Raw genomic sequence first — 14,756 nt, forward strand, 5'->3', positions numbered from 1 at the left:
TACCTTGCTGGGTAGCGAGTCCTCCATCAAGGGAAGGGTACAGAGTAGAGACTTGCCAGGGATTCTGAAATAGAGACCCAAGTATCTAGTTGGATTGAATGACTCCCCATCTCTCCTAAACTTGGTATCTAACTGTTCTACTCCCACTGCCCTGAGATTGCCAGAAACTTTCACCTCACCTCCTGACTGATCTCTTGGCTAAGCCCAGGAAGACACAAATCCCCTTTACCACCAGGTGGATCTCGCCCCATAGCCGAGCTCTGGTGTGAGAGATCCAAGCCTGACCAACTCTTACAATTTGAGAAATGTAAGAACCATCACTCTACTCTCATCAAACCAGATAATAATGACTTTCTTACTGGATTTACATTAAAAAAAAAAGTCCTAGCATGGCACCTAAGAGTAATTGGATCTAAGTCACCAGTTTCTTGACTTCAGAGCCACTTGGTTAAATCATTTCATGCAATACATATTTATGAGGCATTCAGACAGGCATTAGAACCATGCTATCCAATATGGCAGCCAGTGTCACCTGTTGAACTACACAGGTCTAGAAACTCAGGAGAGACTAAGACTTATATCCCACATCATGTGGCAGGAGGGAAGATAAATAAATGTACAATGACTGCATGTTTTAGAAGTTCTATGGGCTCAAAGAGGACCGAGGCTTTGAGATTGGGGTGAGGGTTGGGGTGAGTCTGAGAAGTTCAGACGATGTGTGTGTATAGGACAGTAGCCAAGGAAGCCTGATCACCTACGATGACATTATGAGGCTCTGCCTATTTTATATACATGGTTTCCCATTTTTATAACCATTCTGCAAGATAGGTGAGGACACCAGCTTCAAAGAGATAACAAGTCTGGCCACTGTCACGCCACTCATAAGTGACATCAAAAACTTCAATCTCAAGACTATCAGAGTTTTGATCTTTGTCCCATTCAGTGCTAACCCAGGCTTAGAAGTCTGATAACCCTCTTCCCTAAAACCTGTCACCAACTCTGTCTTCAAATCCCATGACATTTTCAGCAGTCACAGCTGCGAGTAATCACCACAGGAGAAACAAGGCCACTTCAGCGCACACACCACAACAAATCTTTCCTCCGTGCCCTTGAGCTCTCTGTGCTATCTTCAAGTTCAGTCCTGTGACCTCCCCCAAATGCTGCCCTTGAACCTCTGAACGCAGCCTGCAGACTTGTTCGGACTTGAGTATTAATAGACAAACAGCACCGAGGCCGGATGGATTTGTGGGTTAGAATCCGAGACTCTGGAAAACAGCTTAGAGCAACTTTAAAATAGCAACCTGTGGAATAAACACACCAGCTACACAGGGTGGTCAAGGGCTGTGCTGCCAATAGTCATTTATTAAGGAAAATAAGACCCTGGTGACGGTTTTAAAATCCTCATCAAAACACTTTTTGTCTAGAGGCAATATTTTTATAGTTCCTGTTCCCTGGCTATGAATGTGGGCTTCTTCTGAAATAGTCCTTTCAGAAGCCCAGGTCCAGCCCAGGAGACAAGGCAGATGACATCATCCTGCTCCACAAATAAGGAATTGTTCAGTCCTCCAGAGGACACAGGCCTGCCTTCCCAGGGACCAGGAGGGGAGGGGCCACCTGCCTCGTTATCATTGATGTGTGTAGAGTTTCGTTTCCTCAGAGTGGGAGGCAGGAGGTTAGAAGGGATAGGAAAAGGGGACCCTCTCAAGGGAGAATAAGGGTGCTCTCCGAAAGGAGGAGAGCATGCTCCTCCTGTCCCCCAGTCTTCTTGGGGGTTCAGGGAGGATTCCAGGGTCCTAAACAACAGAGTAGAACCCTCCTGGATGATGCAAACAGAAAGCACAGGTGACACAGAGATCAGACCTAAAGGACAAAAGTGGCCAGCCATGGTCCCGCTGGCACTCATGGGGAATTAAAGTGTAGGAGGGCTGGGGTAGAGAGACATGGAGACGAAGCATGTGGAACTGCTCTGTGTGGGCGAGGAGTCTGACTTAGAAATGACTCGAAACTGGTGAAGGGTCTCGGATGGGAGAAAGTCACCAGGAAGGACCAAGTGAGATGTCACCAGGTGGGAGGGCCTCAGAAACCATGATGGGAAGTCTGGGCCTCATGCTAAGTACGATGGGAAGATTCAGAGGGCTTGAAGTGGAGGATGACTGTCCCATCAGCAAAGAACACAAGGTTCACTGGGTCAGGACAAGAGCTCTTGGTGACTTGGAGGAGGTAAGGACAGGGCAGAAGGACAAGTCATGAGCATTTCTGGGGTACTTACTACTGGCAAGGTTATGGGGGAGATTGTCTGGACTGCCAGGTAAAGAGGGGGCTCTGGGGTGGCCGATTTGGAAGTTCTGAAGGCCTGAGCTTCTTGCATTTTTGTTGTTCTTGTTGAGACACTACAGAAGGACTCAAGGAGCCAGGGCCCCCTTCTACATCACAGTGAGGAAATCCAGTCTATTCCCTTTCTGTTTACTCCCAGTTAACATCTCTTTGTAACCTTGGGAGAAATGTGACTTTTTTTTTTAATCCATAGGGCATTCATGGGAGAAAAAAATCCAGAATTTGACTTTTGAACATAATAGGTTTGAAATGTCTGAGACAACAACTAGAATTCTCAGGTGGGAAATGGGAACAATTAGCCGGACGGGAAGAGATCCAACTGGAGAGGTAGATGGAGGAGTCCAAGACGGAGAATCTAAGTCCATGAAACGGAATCAGATTGTGCAAGAGGGATGATGGGGATTAGAGTAGCCCACAGAAAGTCCTGAGGAGTGCCAGGCAGAAGAAGGGAAGAGGTGGAGTCTCCTAGGCTTCATTAGAACCAGAAGGGTGGGCTTCAGAGAAACCATCCTGCAGGATTCTATGATGGTGTAGACAAAACCCAGTACATTGTCTGAACCCCACAGAATGTTCACCGCCCATGGATCATGGTTCACTGCAGACTTTAATTGATACAATGTATCATCATTAATCCTTTCATCAGTTGTAACAAATACACCACACTAATTCAAGATGTTAATAATAGGAAGAACTATAGGGGGAAGGGTCATATGGGAAACTGCTCTAAAAGTGCTCCAGAAAAATAAGGTCCATAAATCTAAGTTAAAAGGAAGAATGTGGGTGTGGAGTGTGGCTTAGTGAAGGAGGGCTTGCCTCGTGTGCATGAGGCCCTGGGTTTGTTCCCTAGCAACACAAAAAAGAAAAAGAGTATATGCTTTAGGATCAGGCTCAAAGAAAAACCAAATCAACAATCTGTCAGAGGTGTCACTGGGAAAGAAGAAGAGTCCTAAAATAATATAGAATTATTTTGAAGAAGAAAGACACCTTGTCCATGTAAGGGTGCAACACAGATCAAGAAAAATGCTGTACATTCTATTACTGTTTTGTAACTTGAAATTTCTTCCTGAAGGATCCAGGAAGATGACAAAGAAAACTTTAAACAATTGTGTGACCAATGATTTATACACATTGATCTTCTGTATTCAAGCCAAAGCACACTGTCCATCAAAACTTGACTACAAGCCAGGCATGGTGGTACATACCTATAATCCCAGCTATGGGGAGACTGAGGCAGGAGAATGACAAGCTCAAGGCCAGCTTCAACAACTGAGCAAGACCCTGTCTTGAAATTAAATGTTAAAAGGGCTGCGGACGTAGCTCAGTGGTACAGCACATCTGGGTTCAGTCCCTAATACTGAGCAGGGAGAAAGTATGATTTAATGTGGGTCAAGTAGCTTCAAGGGCAAAGAGTAGGGCGATAGAAATTTGTAAAATAATTATTGTTTTACATTATTCTCATGGAAGTAATTCACCTTTTTAATATTCTTTTCACTCTAAGGTATTTTTCAAGAATGCATGCATATATTGATGCAGCCACAAAACTAACAGAGGGAGGACTCATAAATTGCATTGTGGGTTACTCACATGAGCCACTCCATAAATCCCACTGCATGAACTATTCCTAAGGTCCCCCTGAGCCATTCAGACACATGCATGTGCACACACAATAGTTTAAATGCCCAATTCTGTAACATCCCTCTCATGCACACAAGCACATTAAAGAAGTAAATTCCCTGGCTTTTTTTTTTTTTTGATGTTTCTTTCTCACCACCCTACTGGGGATCTGTTTGTCTGCCTCCATGTCTCTCTCCATGTCTCTCCAACCTTTTGCTCTGAAACTGAACCGAATTCATTTTCCAGAACATTTAATAAACTTTAGAGCTCCACATAAAACACTTAAGTGTTGGGTCTTCAAGGAGACCAAGGCTCCCAGAGTTTAGATTTAAAAAAATAAAATAAAAATAGGAAAACAGGCAAAACCCTTAATGAACTCTGATACACTCCGAGAAGGCAAATGAAACAGAATTAAAATAAATAAAAAGTCCAACATGTGGCCCGAGAACAAGGAGCCACCTTATGCCCTGGCCAGCCGAGGCATTCAAACATTTCGTCAGCAGGAGCTCAGCCAACCTCCTCCGCTCACGTTTATAAAGCTGGCCCAGGGCACCCAGGGCAAGATGTGGCTGAGCAGTCTCCTTGGTCTGTAGCTGCTGCTGCAGAGGGGCTGGCAGAGTGGCCTCACCGACTTGCCCAGGAGCCATGGCAAAGAGTGGATTTGTGATCTGTATCCTGGTGATCACCTTACTCCTGGACCAGACCACCAGCTACACATCCAGATTAAAAGCCAGGAAGCACAGCAAACGCCGAGTGAAAGGTAACGGGACTGTTCAGCCCAGCCACCCTTGGGGCTTAGTGTGTGGAGGTGCTGGGCAAGTTCTATCTACCCACCAGGAGCCTGTCCCTGGTGACAGCACAATGCCAGCATGTGCATGTCATTTTACAGGGGACCGAGTGAGTGAACTTTGGAATCTCTGAGAGTTTGTTAAAGGAATCATGCGGGATTTTATAGTTATTGAAGAAAAGCTTTGTAATATAAAAACTTTCTGGCTTACCCATCAGTTGGGCTTAGACATATGGCATGTTCTTCGGAGGGCGCTCACCTGGGTACGTGAAGCTGGGGCATTACGAATGACAGGGCAAGTAGAGTCCACCGTTATGTAGGAGTACTCAATACTCCTAAGTATTGAGTAGTTCCCTCAAATATGTAAGAACTGTGATTGTACTAAACGTGCAGCAGAGGACAGAACTGTAGGTATCCGCCAGCTCCTTTCTTGTCCTTAGCAACCCTATATGTTTATTCCCTGGCCGTCTTAGGAGAGTCTATGCCACGTATTTACATTTTTTATGTCAGAGCATCAAGCTTCCTCTTTAAGATTACATGTCCACATGTAAAGTCATGCAATGTTTGGAAACAAAATGGACTCTCTAAGCAATTCCAAACTTGGGGCGACTTGATATAGGCGAAGAGGTTTAAAAAAGTTGTCAAGAACTAAGGTAGGACAATGTATTTGCAGTTTGCTGAAACCGAGAAAGAAAAAAAAACAGCCAGACCCAGGGGGACATTTCATCTCATCCTTTTAGCCATTTTCCTCTCAGGACATTTCAAGGGGGATATTATGGCACTGATGCCAATTTCACTTCATCTTGTTGTTTTAGGGGAAAAAAAATACCAACAAGATAAAAGTCTAGATTGCATTAGATTGTGTTTTGTTTTAGTGATTTTAAAGGGCCCTTTCCAGGGGTATTTATTTATAAAATCTAGGTCTGGTGTGAGGTGTCCTAAGCAGAACCTTTTCCTTATAAAGGATTACATGTCCCTGTTCCCCCTCTTAATGAAAGGTTACAATATTTCTAGTAAATAGATGAAGTACACAGCTGAGGACCAGGATAGGGGAAGAAGGGAGAGAGAGAGAGATGATCCAGGGTGATGTGGCAGATTTTTCTGGCCAGCCTCTCTTCACTGCTGGGAAAAGTAGGAAAAAAATGGGGGTTACCCAGGAGGGATGCAGGGAGAGAATGTCAATGTGTGCTTGCTTGCTCTCCATCCCCCTCTCCCCCATCCCAACACACATACTTTTTTGGGGAGTCCACAACTTAAACATTGCCTCTCCAAAACATTCCTCACCATCAGATCCAAGAAAGTAGACCCTGCTGGAGGAGAAGCAATAGCCATATTTTCTGAACAGGTCTTTCCCCATCCACCCATATACTATGGTATTGTTTTAAAGAGCTTAAAATATTTTAAAAGTTTATGAAGTCAAAAGTCCAAGCTGTCTTTTCTACCCCAGTCCTTGTCACAGTATTACCCCCATTAAACATTGAGTGTTAATGTTTCCAGATTGGCTGTGCAAAATGTTTGGCAGGCAAATGGATCTAATTCATCTGTTAAATCCTGGACAGCTCTCCATAGAGAACCTATTTCATTCAAGATATTGTGCCACTGTTTGGGCGGGTTGTGACAATGTTCTCTCCTGGTAAATTTCTGTATGGCTTCCAATCCATCTCTTTATGGTACAGAGTCCCCAAGGAAGTGCTTTGTATACACATATCCATCCCCTTGCTAGATGTTATGTTTCTTCAAGAAGAACTGCAGGTTAATGGGATTCTCTGCTCGTCTCTTCAAAAGATCTCTGCCATCCACGCCCTAGGCTTAGTGTGTGGGCGTGGCCATTCCCCTGCATCATGACAACCAACTGTACATGGATTCTTAAAGTATCAACATAGAATTTTATTGGTCATATCTTCTGGAACATTGTTTGTATTCCCGTATTATGTCTAATTCTGGGTAACAACCCTCATAAAATAAAAGGGAACCTTTTCAGAAATTCAAAATGGCAATGAGTGAGCTCCAAACATGAGATTTTCCTGTGATTACTTACATCCCAGGTCACAACAAATTATGTGTTGCGTTAATAACTAAAATACAAATTCTGCAGCGAAATATAATCCCTTTGTTCATCCCCATTAGCAACAAAGGGAAGGCAGCAGAAGCCAAGTCACCTGGATAATGACTTCCATAATGATCTCCCAGGAGCCTAATACTAATTCACTGTCTTGGTGCTAATTACAGTGTTTACAGTCTCCCAGTGGAGGCCACTTATTTAAATAGAAGGGAGCAGGAAGCCAAGAGTGAGGGGGATGACAGTCGTCCAGTTGACAGCATAACTTGGAAGAGTCTCTTCGGAGGACTTTGCAAGCCTGGCCCAACAGCTGATGGCTTTGCATTCTAAGTGTGCCCTTTAGTCTATTCCTGTTTGAATGGTGCCTTGGAGAAAATCTCTGTCTTTTTGTATTTCTGAGCTGAGCTGTTGATACTTTAAGAATCCATGTACAGCATTAAGTGAAGTAGAGGTGGGACTGGCCCTGGATACCCCAGAAGGTGATTTCTTTACCCAAATGTGGAAATATCTGGCTTGTGAGCATGTTCAAGGGGGATAATGCACTAGGACATGTAGATTTCAGACTGTCCTGAAAAAATCCTAGGATTAAAAAAAAATGAAATGGATTCTATGTATGGCATCCCCACAAAGAGACTCCTGGGAACAGTTCTTACGAAGCTTTAAGCATCTACTCAGAGGCTATGTGCCTGGGACCAAGGAGTAGAGGAAATCCCTGGGTGGAAGCAGATCAGAGGGGTGGGATGAAAACAGGCTTGAGCCAGGGAAATGCACTCCCAGCTCTGCAGCTCACTAGCTGGGTGACCTTCAGCAGGCTCATTCCATTTTCTTTGCCTCTAGTTTTTCTTCTGTAAAATGGAGACAACAGTAGCATCTTTCTCATAGGAATACTGAAAGAATTAGTCTCCTGGAAGACAGTATATGGTGGCTTTTAATATTTGTTTTTATGATTTACTATGATTTATTATAAAGCTGTTGATGTCTGAGTCCCTAGCAGTTCTAGAGCTTGCATTTGGCCAAGGATACTAATTTGTCACCACTTACCTATAGCCAAGTTGATCCGACAGCCAGGAAAATTCTTTAGCACCATCCAAGAACATTCAAGACTAAAGAAGTGGCTCATCCCTTACATGGGTGAATTTCTACCTGATCCTTTGTTGCTCAGCCCTGCTGGGAGCCACCAGACAAGATGTATCAGCTGTAAATGGATACTGGGGACAGATGGCATGGGGTCCTACATTAGTTGGAGTCCTGGAACTTACCTACCAATCACCTAACTCCCTGGGCTGAGCCTCCTTCTCAATGAGAATCAGTTTTCTCCCTTTATTTCTATTTTTAAAGAGCACATTAGGGCTGGGGCTCAGTGGCAGAGTGCTTGCCCAGCATGTGTGAGGCCCTGGGTTCGATCCTCAGCATCACATAAAAATAAACAAATAAAATAAAGGCATTCTGCCCATCTACAACTACAAATTTTTTTTTTTTTAAAAAGAGCACTTAACATGAAAGTATTTTTTTACACCAAAGTACATGCCACGAATATTATGGGCCTAGCATCATGTTAGGCATCAGGAATACCCTGGGTAGTGAAAACATTCAGAAGGAAATAAGTGGTGATATATAGATTGGAGAAAGTGATCTGGAGAAAATAGACAATAATCAAAGAAAGAGGGTACGGATGGGATTCCAACCTAGAGCGTAATCAGAAATGTTCAAAGAGGAGCTGGGTCAGGAGGGAGGCAGGAGTGGGGCAACCCAGGTGCACAGGGAGGGGAGACAGCTCTCGTTCTCCCACATGCCAAGAGCTGAAGAGTCCAAAGGCTTGTGACAAGGGGAATCTTGTGGGGCGAAAGAGGGGCAAAAGCTCCATCTCAAAAGGGTTCCCAGGGTTACAGCCTCAGCAATCCCTCGCCCCCGTCTTCCTGCCCACGCTGTCTTCATGCATGAGTTTTTCGTACACTCAGCCCAGTTTCCTCCAAATTGCCACTGCCTTGAATTCTGCATCCTGAAGCTCTTTTTAAAGAATTTTATTTTAATCATACGCTTTCTTTCCCATCTACCTCACCCCACCCTAAAATGTCCCCAGAAAAGGATGGAGATCTGAAGTCTCAGGTTGAAAAGCTCTGGAGAGAAGTCAACGCCCTGAAGGACATGCAAGCCCTGCAGACAGGTGAGAGCCCCTCCCCCACCCCACCAGCACCTCCTCCGAAGGACAGCAGAAGAGCACCGGTCAGGCCCGTGCTCTAGACTAACCTAGATCACATCTCGAGTTCTGGGTGACAGCTTTTCTTAAAAGAATTGTGGACAAACCGGAGATGTGTCCCAGTGAGAGGACCCGAAAGTTGGGAGATGATTGTTTTGGGAAATCGGCTCCATTTGCCAACCCTTCCTCCTCTATGTGGGTGGTACAGAAATAAAACTAGGTGGCTCAAGAATACATTCTAGAAGCCAGGCCATAATTCCTCTCTACTAGGTGGAGAAACAGAGTGAAGGAAGTATAAAATGACCAAAGCACAGCATTGACTGAATGTGAAATGGGTACCACTAGGAGAGCCACTGAGATTAAATGACCAGGCTCACGGCCATCCCCCAGGCCACCCTGGGCATCAGATGCCTGTGGAGAGAGACAGGTGAGAGCCAAGGCTTGCCCACTGGGCTGTGTCCTGTGTTTCTGTGCACAGCCTGTGTAGCCACACAAGCATCCAGAAGCTAATCTCCAAGAGGGAGGAAATGAGAGTGCACTGGGCAGGTTCAGAAAAAGCGCTGGCCTGCAAAGCTTCCAGCCCTGGAAACAATATCCTTCACATCAACTCCAAAAGCAGAGTGTAGAAGGCCCCACAGGACTTGCCCAAGTACAAGATCACACTTCAGGGAAGACACAAGTCACAGCTTTCCATCAAGCAATTATAACTCCCAGGCTGGAGGTATTTACCAATCCAGGGTCACTTTTACCATAAGCAAAGTTTCCTAGTAACACGGTACCATGTTCCCCTGTTCAGGTTTCCGGGGTTATAGAATCAGAAAGTTAAAGTGAAGTTAAATGCTCATGCAGAAGGAAAATAAAGTTTGGGTAAACTTTTACCCATATTCTGTCACTACACAAAACTACTATTTTATGAACCCACCAACAACTTAAGTTGAATATCTGATTTATGTCGACTCTTCCAGCTTGTGCCATGACGATTATCCTCACTTTACAGATGAGGAAAGTGATACACACAGAAATTAAGTAAATTTATCTAAGGTTTACAAAGCTAGGAAACATCAGAGAGGAGACCCAAAGCTGGACACCATGGACCTGGAGCTGTGCTCAAAAATTATGTTTATGTTTACTTTATCCCAGGTAGCCCAAAAAGTATTACAAGGTCTCGGTTATTCCACTTAATAAAAACATGGGCTCTGCAAACACAAACTCAGACTTTTGCTTTTGTTTTGATCATTTTGAAATCCCATCCGAATCCAGAAGTCCCAAGGAAATTCAGCATATCACAGATCTGCATAAATTAGGATGCACAGGTGTATCAAAGCAGCTAGAGGCTGAAGATTATGCTTTGAGCTGGGCACAGTGGTGGAAGCCTGTAATCCTAGTGGCTCGGCGGGCTAAGCCAGCCTCAGCAACTTGGTGAGGCCCTAAGCAACTCAGTGAGACCTGGTGTCTAAATAAAATACAACAACAAACGGCTGGGGATGTTGTTCAGTTGTTCAGTGGTTAAGCACCCCTTGGTTCAATCCCCAGTATTCCCCCCACCAAAAAAAAAAAAATTGCTTTGAGGGTGGGGCAGACCTGAATTGTGTAGAGGTGATTTTACATGCTATGCAAGTTACATTACTGATATGGCCAAGTTGTGAAAAGTAAGGATTTCTCTAAGCCTCAATGACCTGATAAGTGGGGTAATGATGTACCACTTCACAGGGTGGTCATGATTATTACGAGTTCGTGTATGTAAAGTGCTCAGCGCACACGCACACACACACACACAAACACAAAATCACCGATAAACATTAACTCATCATCACTGTCGCATGTTATCCATTCCATCCAAGTTTATGGCCGTCTGCCAGGTCCAGCGACAGGTCCACACTCAAAAGCAAATTAACGTATGTACTTTCACCTCCCACAGTGTGTCTTCGAGGCACAAAAGTTCACAGGAAATGCTACCTTGCTTCGGAAAGCTCGAAGCACTTCCATGAAGCCAATGAAGACTGCATTTCCAAGGGAGGGACGTTGGTCGTACCCAGGAACACCGACGAGATCAATGCCCTCCGAGACTATGGTAAGAGGAGCCTGCCAGGCGTCGATGACTTTTGGCTGGGCATCAATGACATGGTCACAGAAGGCAAGTTTCTCGATGTCCACGGATTCGCCGTTTCCTTCCTCAACTGGGACCGCGCACAACCCAACGGAGGCAAGAAGGAAAACTGCATCCTCTTCTCCCAGTCGGCTCAGGGGAAATGGAGCGATGAGGCCTGCCGCAGTAGCAAGAGGTACATCTGCGAGTTCACCATCCCTTAAGAGGCCCTCTGCAGATACATCCTCCAAGCAAGATCGGACACGACTTAGAGGCTGCTGGTCCCCAAGAATAAGTCAGAATTGCAATTAATAATTGCAAAATTGCCACACAAGTGTCAAAGTCCATAGCAATACAGGATCAGACAATTGTGCTATCATATTTCATTGCGAGTTTGCCCTTCAAGGGGTCAGAAAATAATGACCCAGACATGTGCATGCTATTAAAATGACATCTATGAAACGGGCTATCATATTCTTTCTCTTTCCTTGTTCCTCTCATTTGTGTAGACTCAGTCTGTTTAAAAATACAACACACTGCTTCAACCCAGAGAAGCAAGCTTAGGCTACCTGGAAGATTTTCTCTTGAAAGTTTAGCACAGGGATACTTTCTGAGAAATGCGTCAGAGGTGATTCCGGTCATATGAACATCATAGTGTATATTTATTCGACCTTATGTGGTATAAGTTAAATACTCCAAGTGGCTTCTTGATGTGATCAACAGATGCAGTAAACACAAGATACATGCAGGCTGCTGCTGGTGTAGGATGGCATACTGCCTTATCATATACTTATTTTTCTATAAGTAGACCTCTACTCTAAAAACAGTAATAAAATGATAGTATAGTGTATTAGTTTTCCATCACTATAAGATACCTGACACAGTCTACATATGAAGTACAGAGGTTTATTTAGCTCACAGTTTGGGTGGTTCAAAGTTCAAGACTGGGCAGTCCTGTTGGCTTGGTTTAGGAGGGTGGCAGATGGCAGCATATCCCAGAAGGGGCCATGTTGGAGTAAATGGTCACATTTCAAACCATTGCACAACAAGAGAGGGGGGATGGGCAGAGTCCCACAATCTCTTTTCAGGGCATGATAAGGGCCTCCAATATGGCTCCATCTCTTAAGATCCACCGCACCTGCTAATACTCCCACCCTGGGGACCCTTGGGAGAAATAAATGAGGCTACCTCAAGCCATAGCATATGCTAAATACACAAAGCAGCAAATCATTTATTATCAAATATTCTGTACGGTGCCCAATTGTATGTGCTGTATCTTATACAACTGACAGAGCAGTGCATTGGTCTACACCAGTATTATCAAAACACATGAGTAGTGCCCTGCATTGTGACATTGGGCAGCTACCATGGCAGTGGGCAAAGGTCATATTTCAGCTCTATTACAATCTTATGGGACCACCATCATGTACCACCATGCATTGGTCAGACATTGCTATAGATGCATGCTGTATGTATTTGTGGGATGAGAATTCCCTAAATCAGAGATTCTGGGTGCTGTGTAACCCAACAACTCTCTCATGCTCCATCTGCCCCACCTCCCATACACCTGCTAGCCCAGGGCCCTTTCTTTGAGTGGCTGCTTCCCCTGCTGGGCTTGTGTCTTGTGTGCTGCCTCAGGACCATGAGGTCTGAGGAGGTTCTGATTTAACTGTTTCTTTTGAACTCCCCCACCCAAGTTTTTTTTTTTTTTTTTTAAAGTTCCCAGGCAGGGTCCAAAAAGACATGAGCAAGTAGCATGGGTGATGGATTCCATGCCAAGCATGACATCAGTTTCCCCTTAAAGGGGCAATCCTGAAGCAGGACAAGAGCAGCAGAACTTGTGGGCCAGGAGCGCTGTGGAAAAGCCTATTTTCTCCTTCCTTTTGCATCTTTACTGTCTCCCTATATATATGTTAGCTTTTTTAAAACTTTCTTTATATATTTAAATAATGATGGCGGAAAAAACCATTTAAGTCTCTTCAAGACAACCTATCTTTGGAAGTTGCAAGTTGGATTTAGGTAGCACTATTCTAGAGCCATGCATCTAGGTAATTTTTTTATCCTGCTAAATGCTATCCCCATGAAACTTCAACAAAATTGCAGAAAATAATTTCATCACTTCAGTTGAAGTTACAAAATTGAGGCTCTGGGAAGAGGGTTTTTTTTTTTTTTTAGAAGAAAAAAAAGTTCAATAGATTCTGTCCTTCCAACAAATATTCAGTTTCTTTAAATTTTCACTGTTTTGTGAATCACATCTTGCTCTGCAAACTTTAATTACACGTGCTTGGAATTAAGTTTTAGCTCTTTTCAGACAATAATAAAGCCTGGATTCTGATCAATGTGGACGTGTTTGTATGTTCATTATAGTCATTCAAACTATGTTGGTTTGTATAAACTTGGCAGAAAATACTCTGCATTTGACCAAACTGGTGACCGATGTATTTAGAGAACAGTTTCACCTGCAATAAGTAGATGCAATCAGGGAGGGAGGGGGTCCTTAAAGATGCATCAGATGAACTCCTGCTTTCCAAGGCATCTCAACAGCGATTAGAAATGGGGGGGCAATGAGGGGATGGGGGTGGGGGTGGGCAGGAGAGAGAGAGAGAATGTGTGTGTTCGCCTAACACTTAGTTCATCATCCCAGTCCCCAAGGCCTGGTGTCACTTTCTGTGACTTCTATGAGCTGCCCCATAATTCCCAAGTTACACAAGACAAGTTCTCCTTCGCATTTGAGCAGCTTTAAAGTGGCCCATCAGCAAGGACAGGCCGGGAGATGATGCAGTGGCCATCTCAAAACCTATCAGCCAGATGGGCTGGGTAGTACTGCAGTTGCAAGTTCAAGTGGCATTTGCCAGTAAATGGATGGAGTTGGAGAATATCATGCCAAGTGAAATAAGCCAATCCCGAAAAACCAATGGCTGAATATTTTCTCTAATATGTGGATGCCAATTTACAATAAGGTGGAGGTCACTAGAGAAGAATAGCATTAGATGGGGAGGGGAGAGGAGGGGAGGGGAGACAGTCATGTGTCTTTTATTCTACTATGTATATATGTGACTGTATGACCAATGTGATTCTGCAACATGTACACTCAGATAAACGAGAAATTATATCCCATTTATGTATGATATATCAAAGTGCATAAATACATTCTACTGTCATGCATAACTAATTAAAACAAATTAAAAATTTTAAAAATCAGAGTGGTTTGAAACACAAGCTCATTTCTCTTGTGCACTTCGGTGTCCAGGGAAAGGGGTTCTACTCTACGTCATGCTGGGAAGCCAGAGAGCAGAGGAGAAGAGCGCTCTGGAGACCCAGGACAGCCTTGGCTGGCACTACCCGATACAGAAACGGCAAACATCGTCTCTGCCCTGAGATCTGCAAGAGAATTCTGCTGCATTCCCAGGAGGTGGAGAGCCAGGATCATATACCATACCTCCCATGGTTGGGTCTGTCACTTGCCACCAAAATAATGCTGATTAGTAAAATCTATGAAGAGAGGCGAGACTAGAAAGACCATAATCCAACCAAAGGAGAAAGTGGGTTCAGAGAGAGAAGAATAGAGAGCAATAGGCTCATCGCTGGGGAATGGAATCTCCAGGTCAGAGCTTCATCTTCTAGAAACCAATTCTGCTTTGTTCAGCTCTTCAAACCAGAACTACTACCTGCAACTCCA

General features: G+C 44.2%; 1 protein-coding gene across 1 annotated transcript; it reads left to right on the plus strand.

The window, feature by feature from the left end:
• The first annotated feature begins 4,506 nt into the window (after window positions 1–4,506).
• Clec3a (C-type lectin domain family 3 member A) lies at window positions 4,507–12,795 on the plus strand. The gene is made up of 3 exons (XM_005318453.4): window positions 4,507–4,708; window positions 8,875–8,958; window positions 10,910–12,795. Exons 1-3 carry the CDS (start codon window positions 4,594–4,596, stop codon window positions 11,299–11,301), a joined length of 591 nt encoding a protein of 196 aa, XP_005318510.2. The 5' UTR covers window positions 4,507–4,593; the 3' UTR covers window positions 11,302–12,795.
• Window positions 12,796–14,756: the final 1,961 nt, after the last annotated feature.

The sequence above is a fragment of the Ictidomys tridecemlineatus genome, chromosome 15 (genome assembly GCF_052094955.1).
Source record: "Ictidomys tridecemlineatus isolate mIctTri1 chromosome 15, mIctTri1.hap1, whole genome shotgun sequence".
Classification (NCBI taxonomy): domain Eukaryota; kingdom Metazoa; phylum Chordata; class Mammalia; order Rodentia; family Sciuridae; genus Ictidomys; species Ictidomys tridecemlineatus.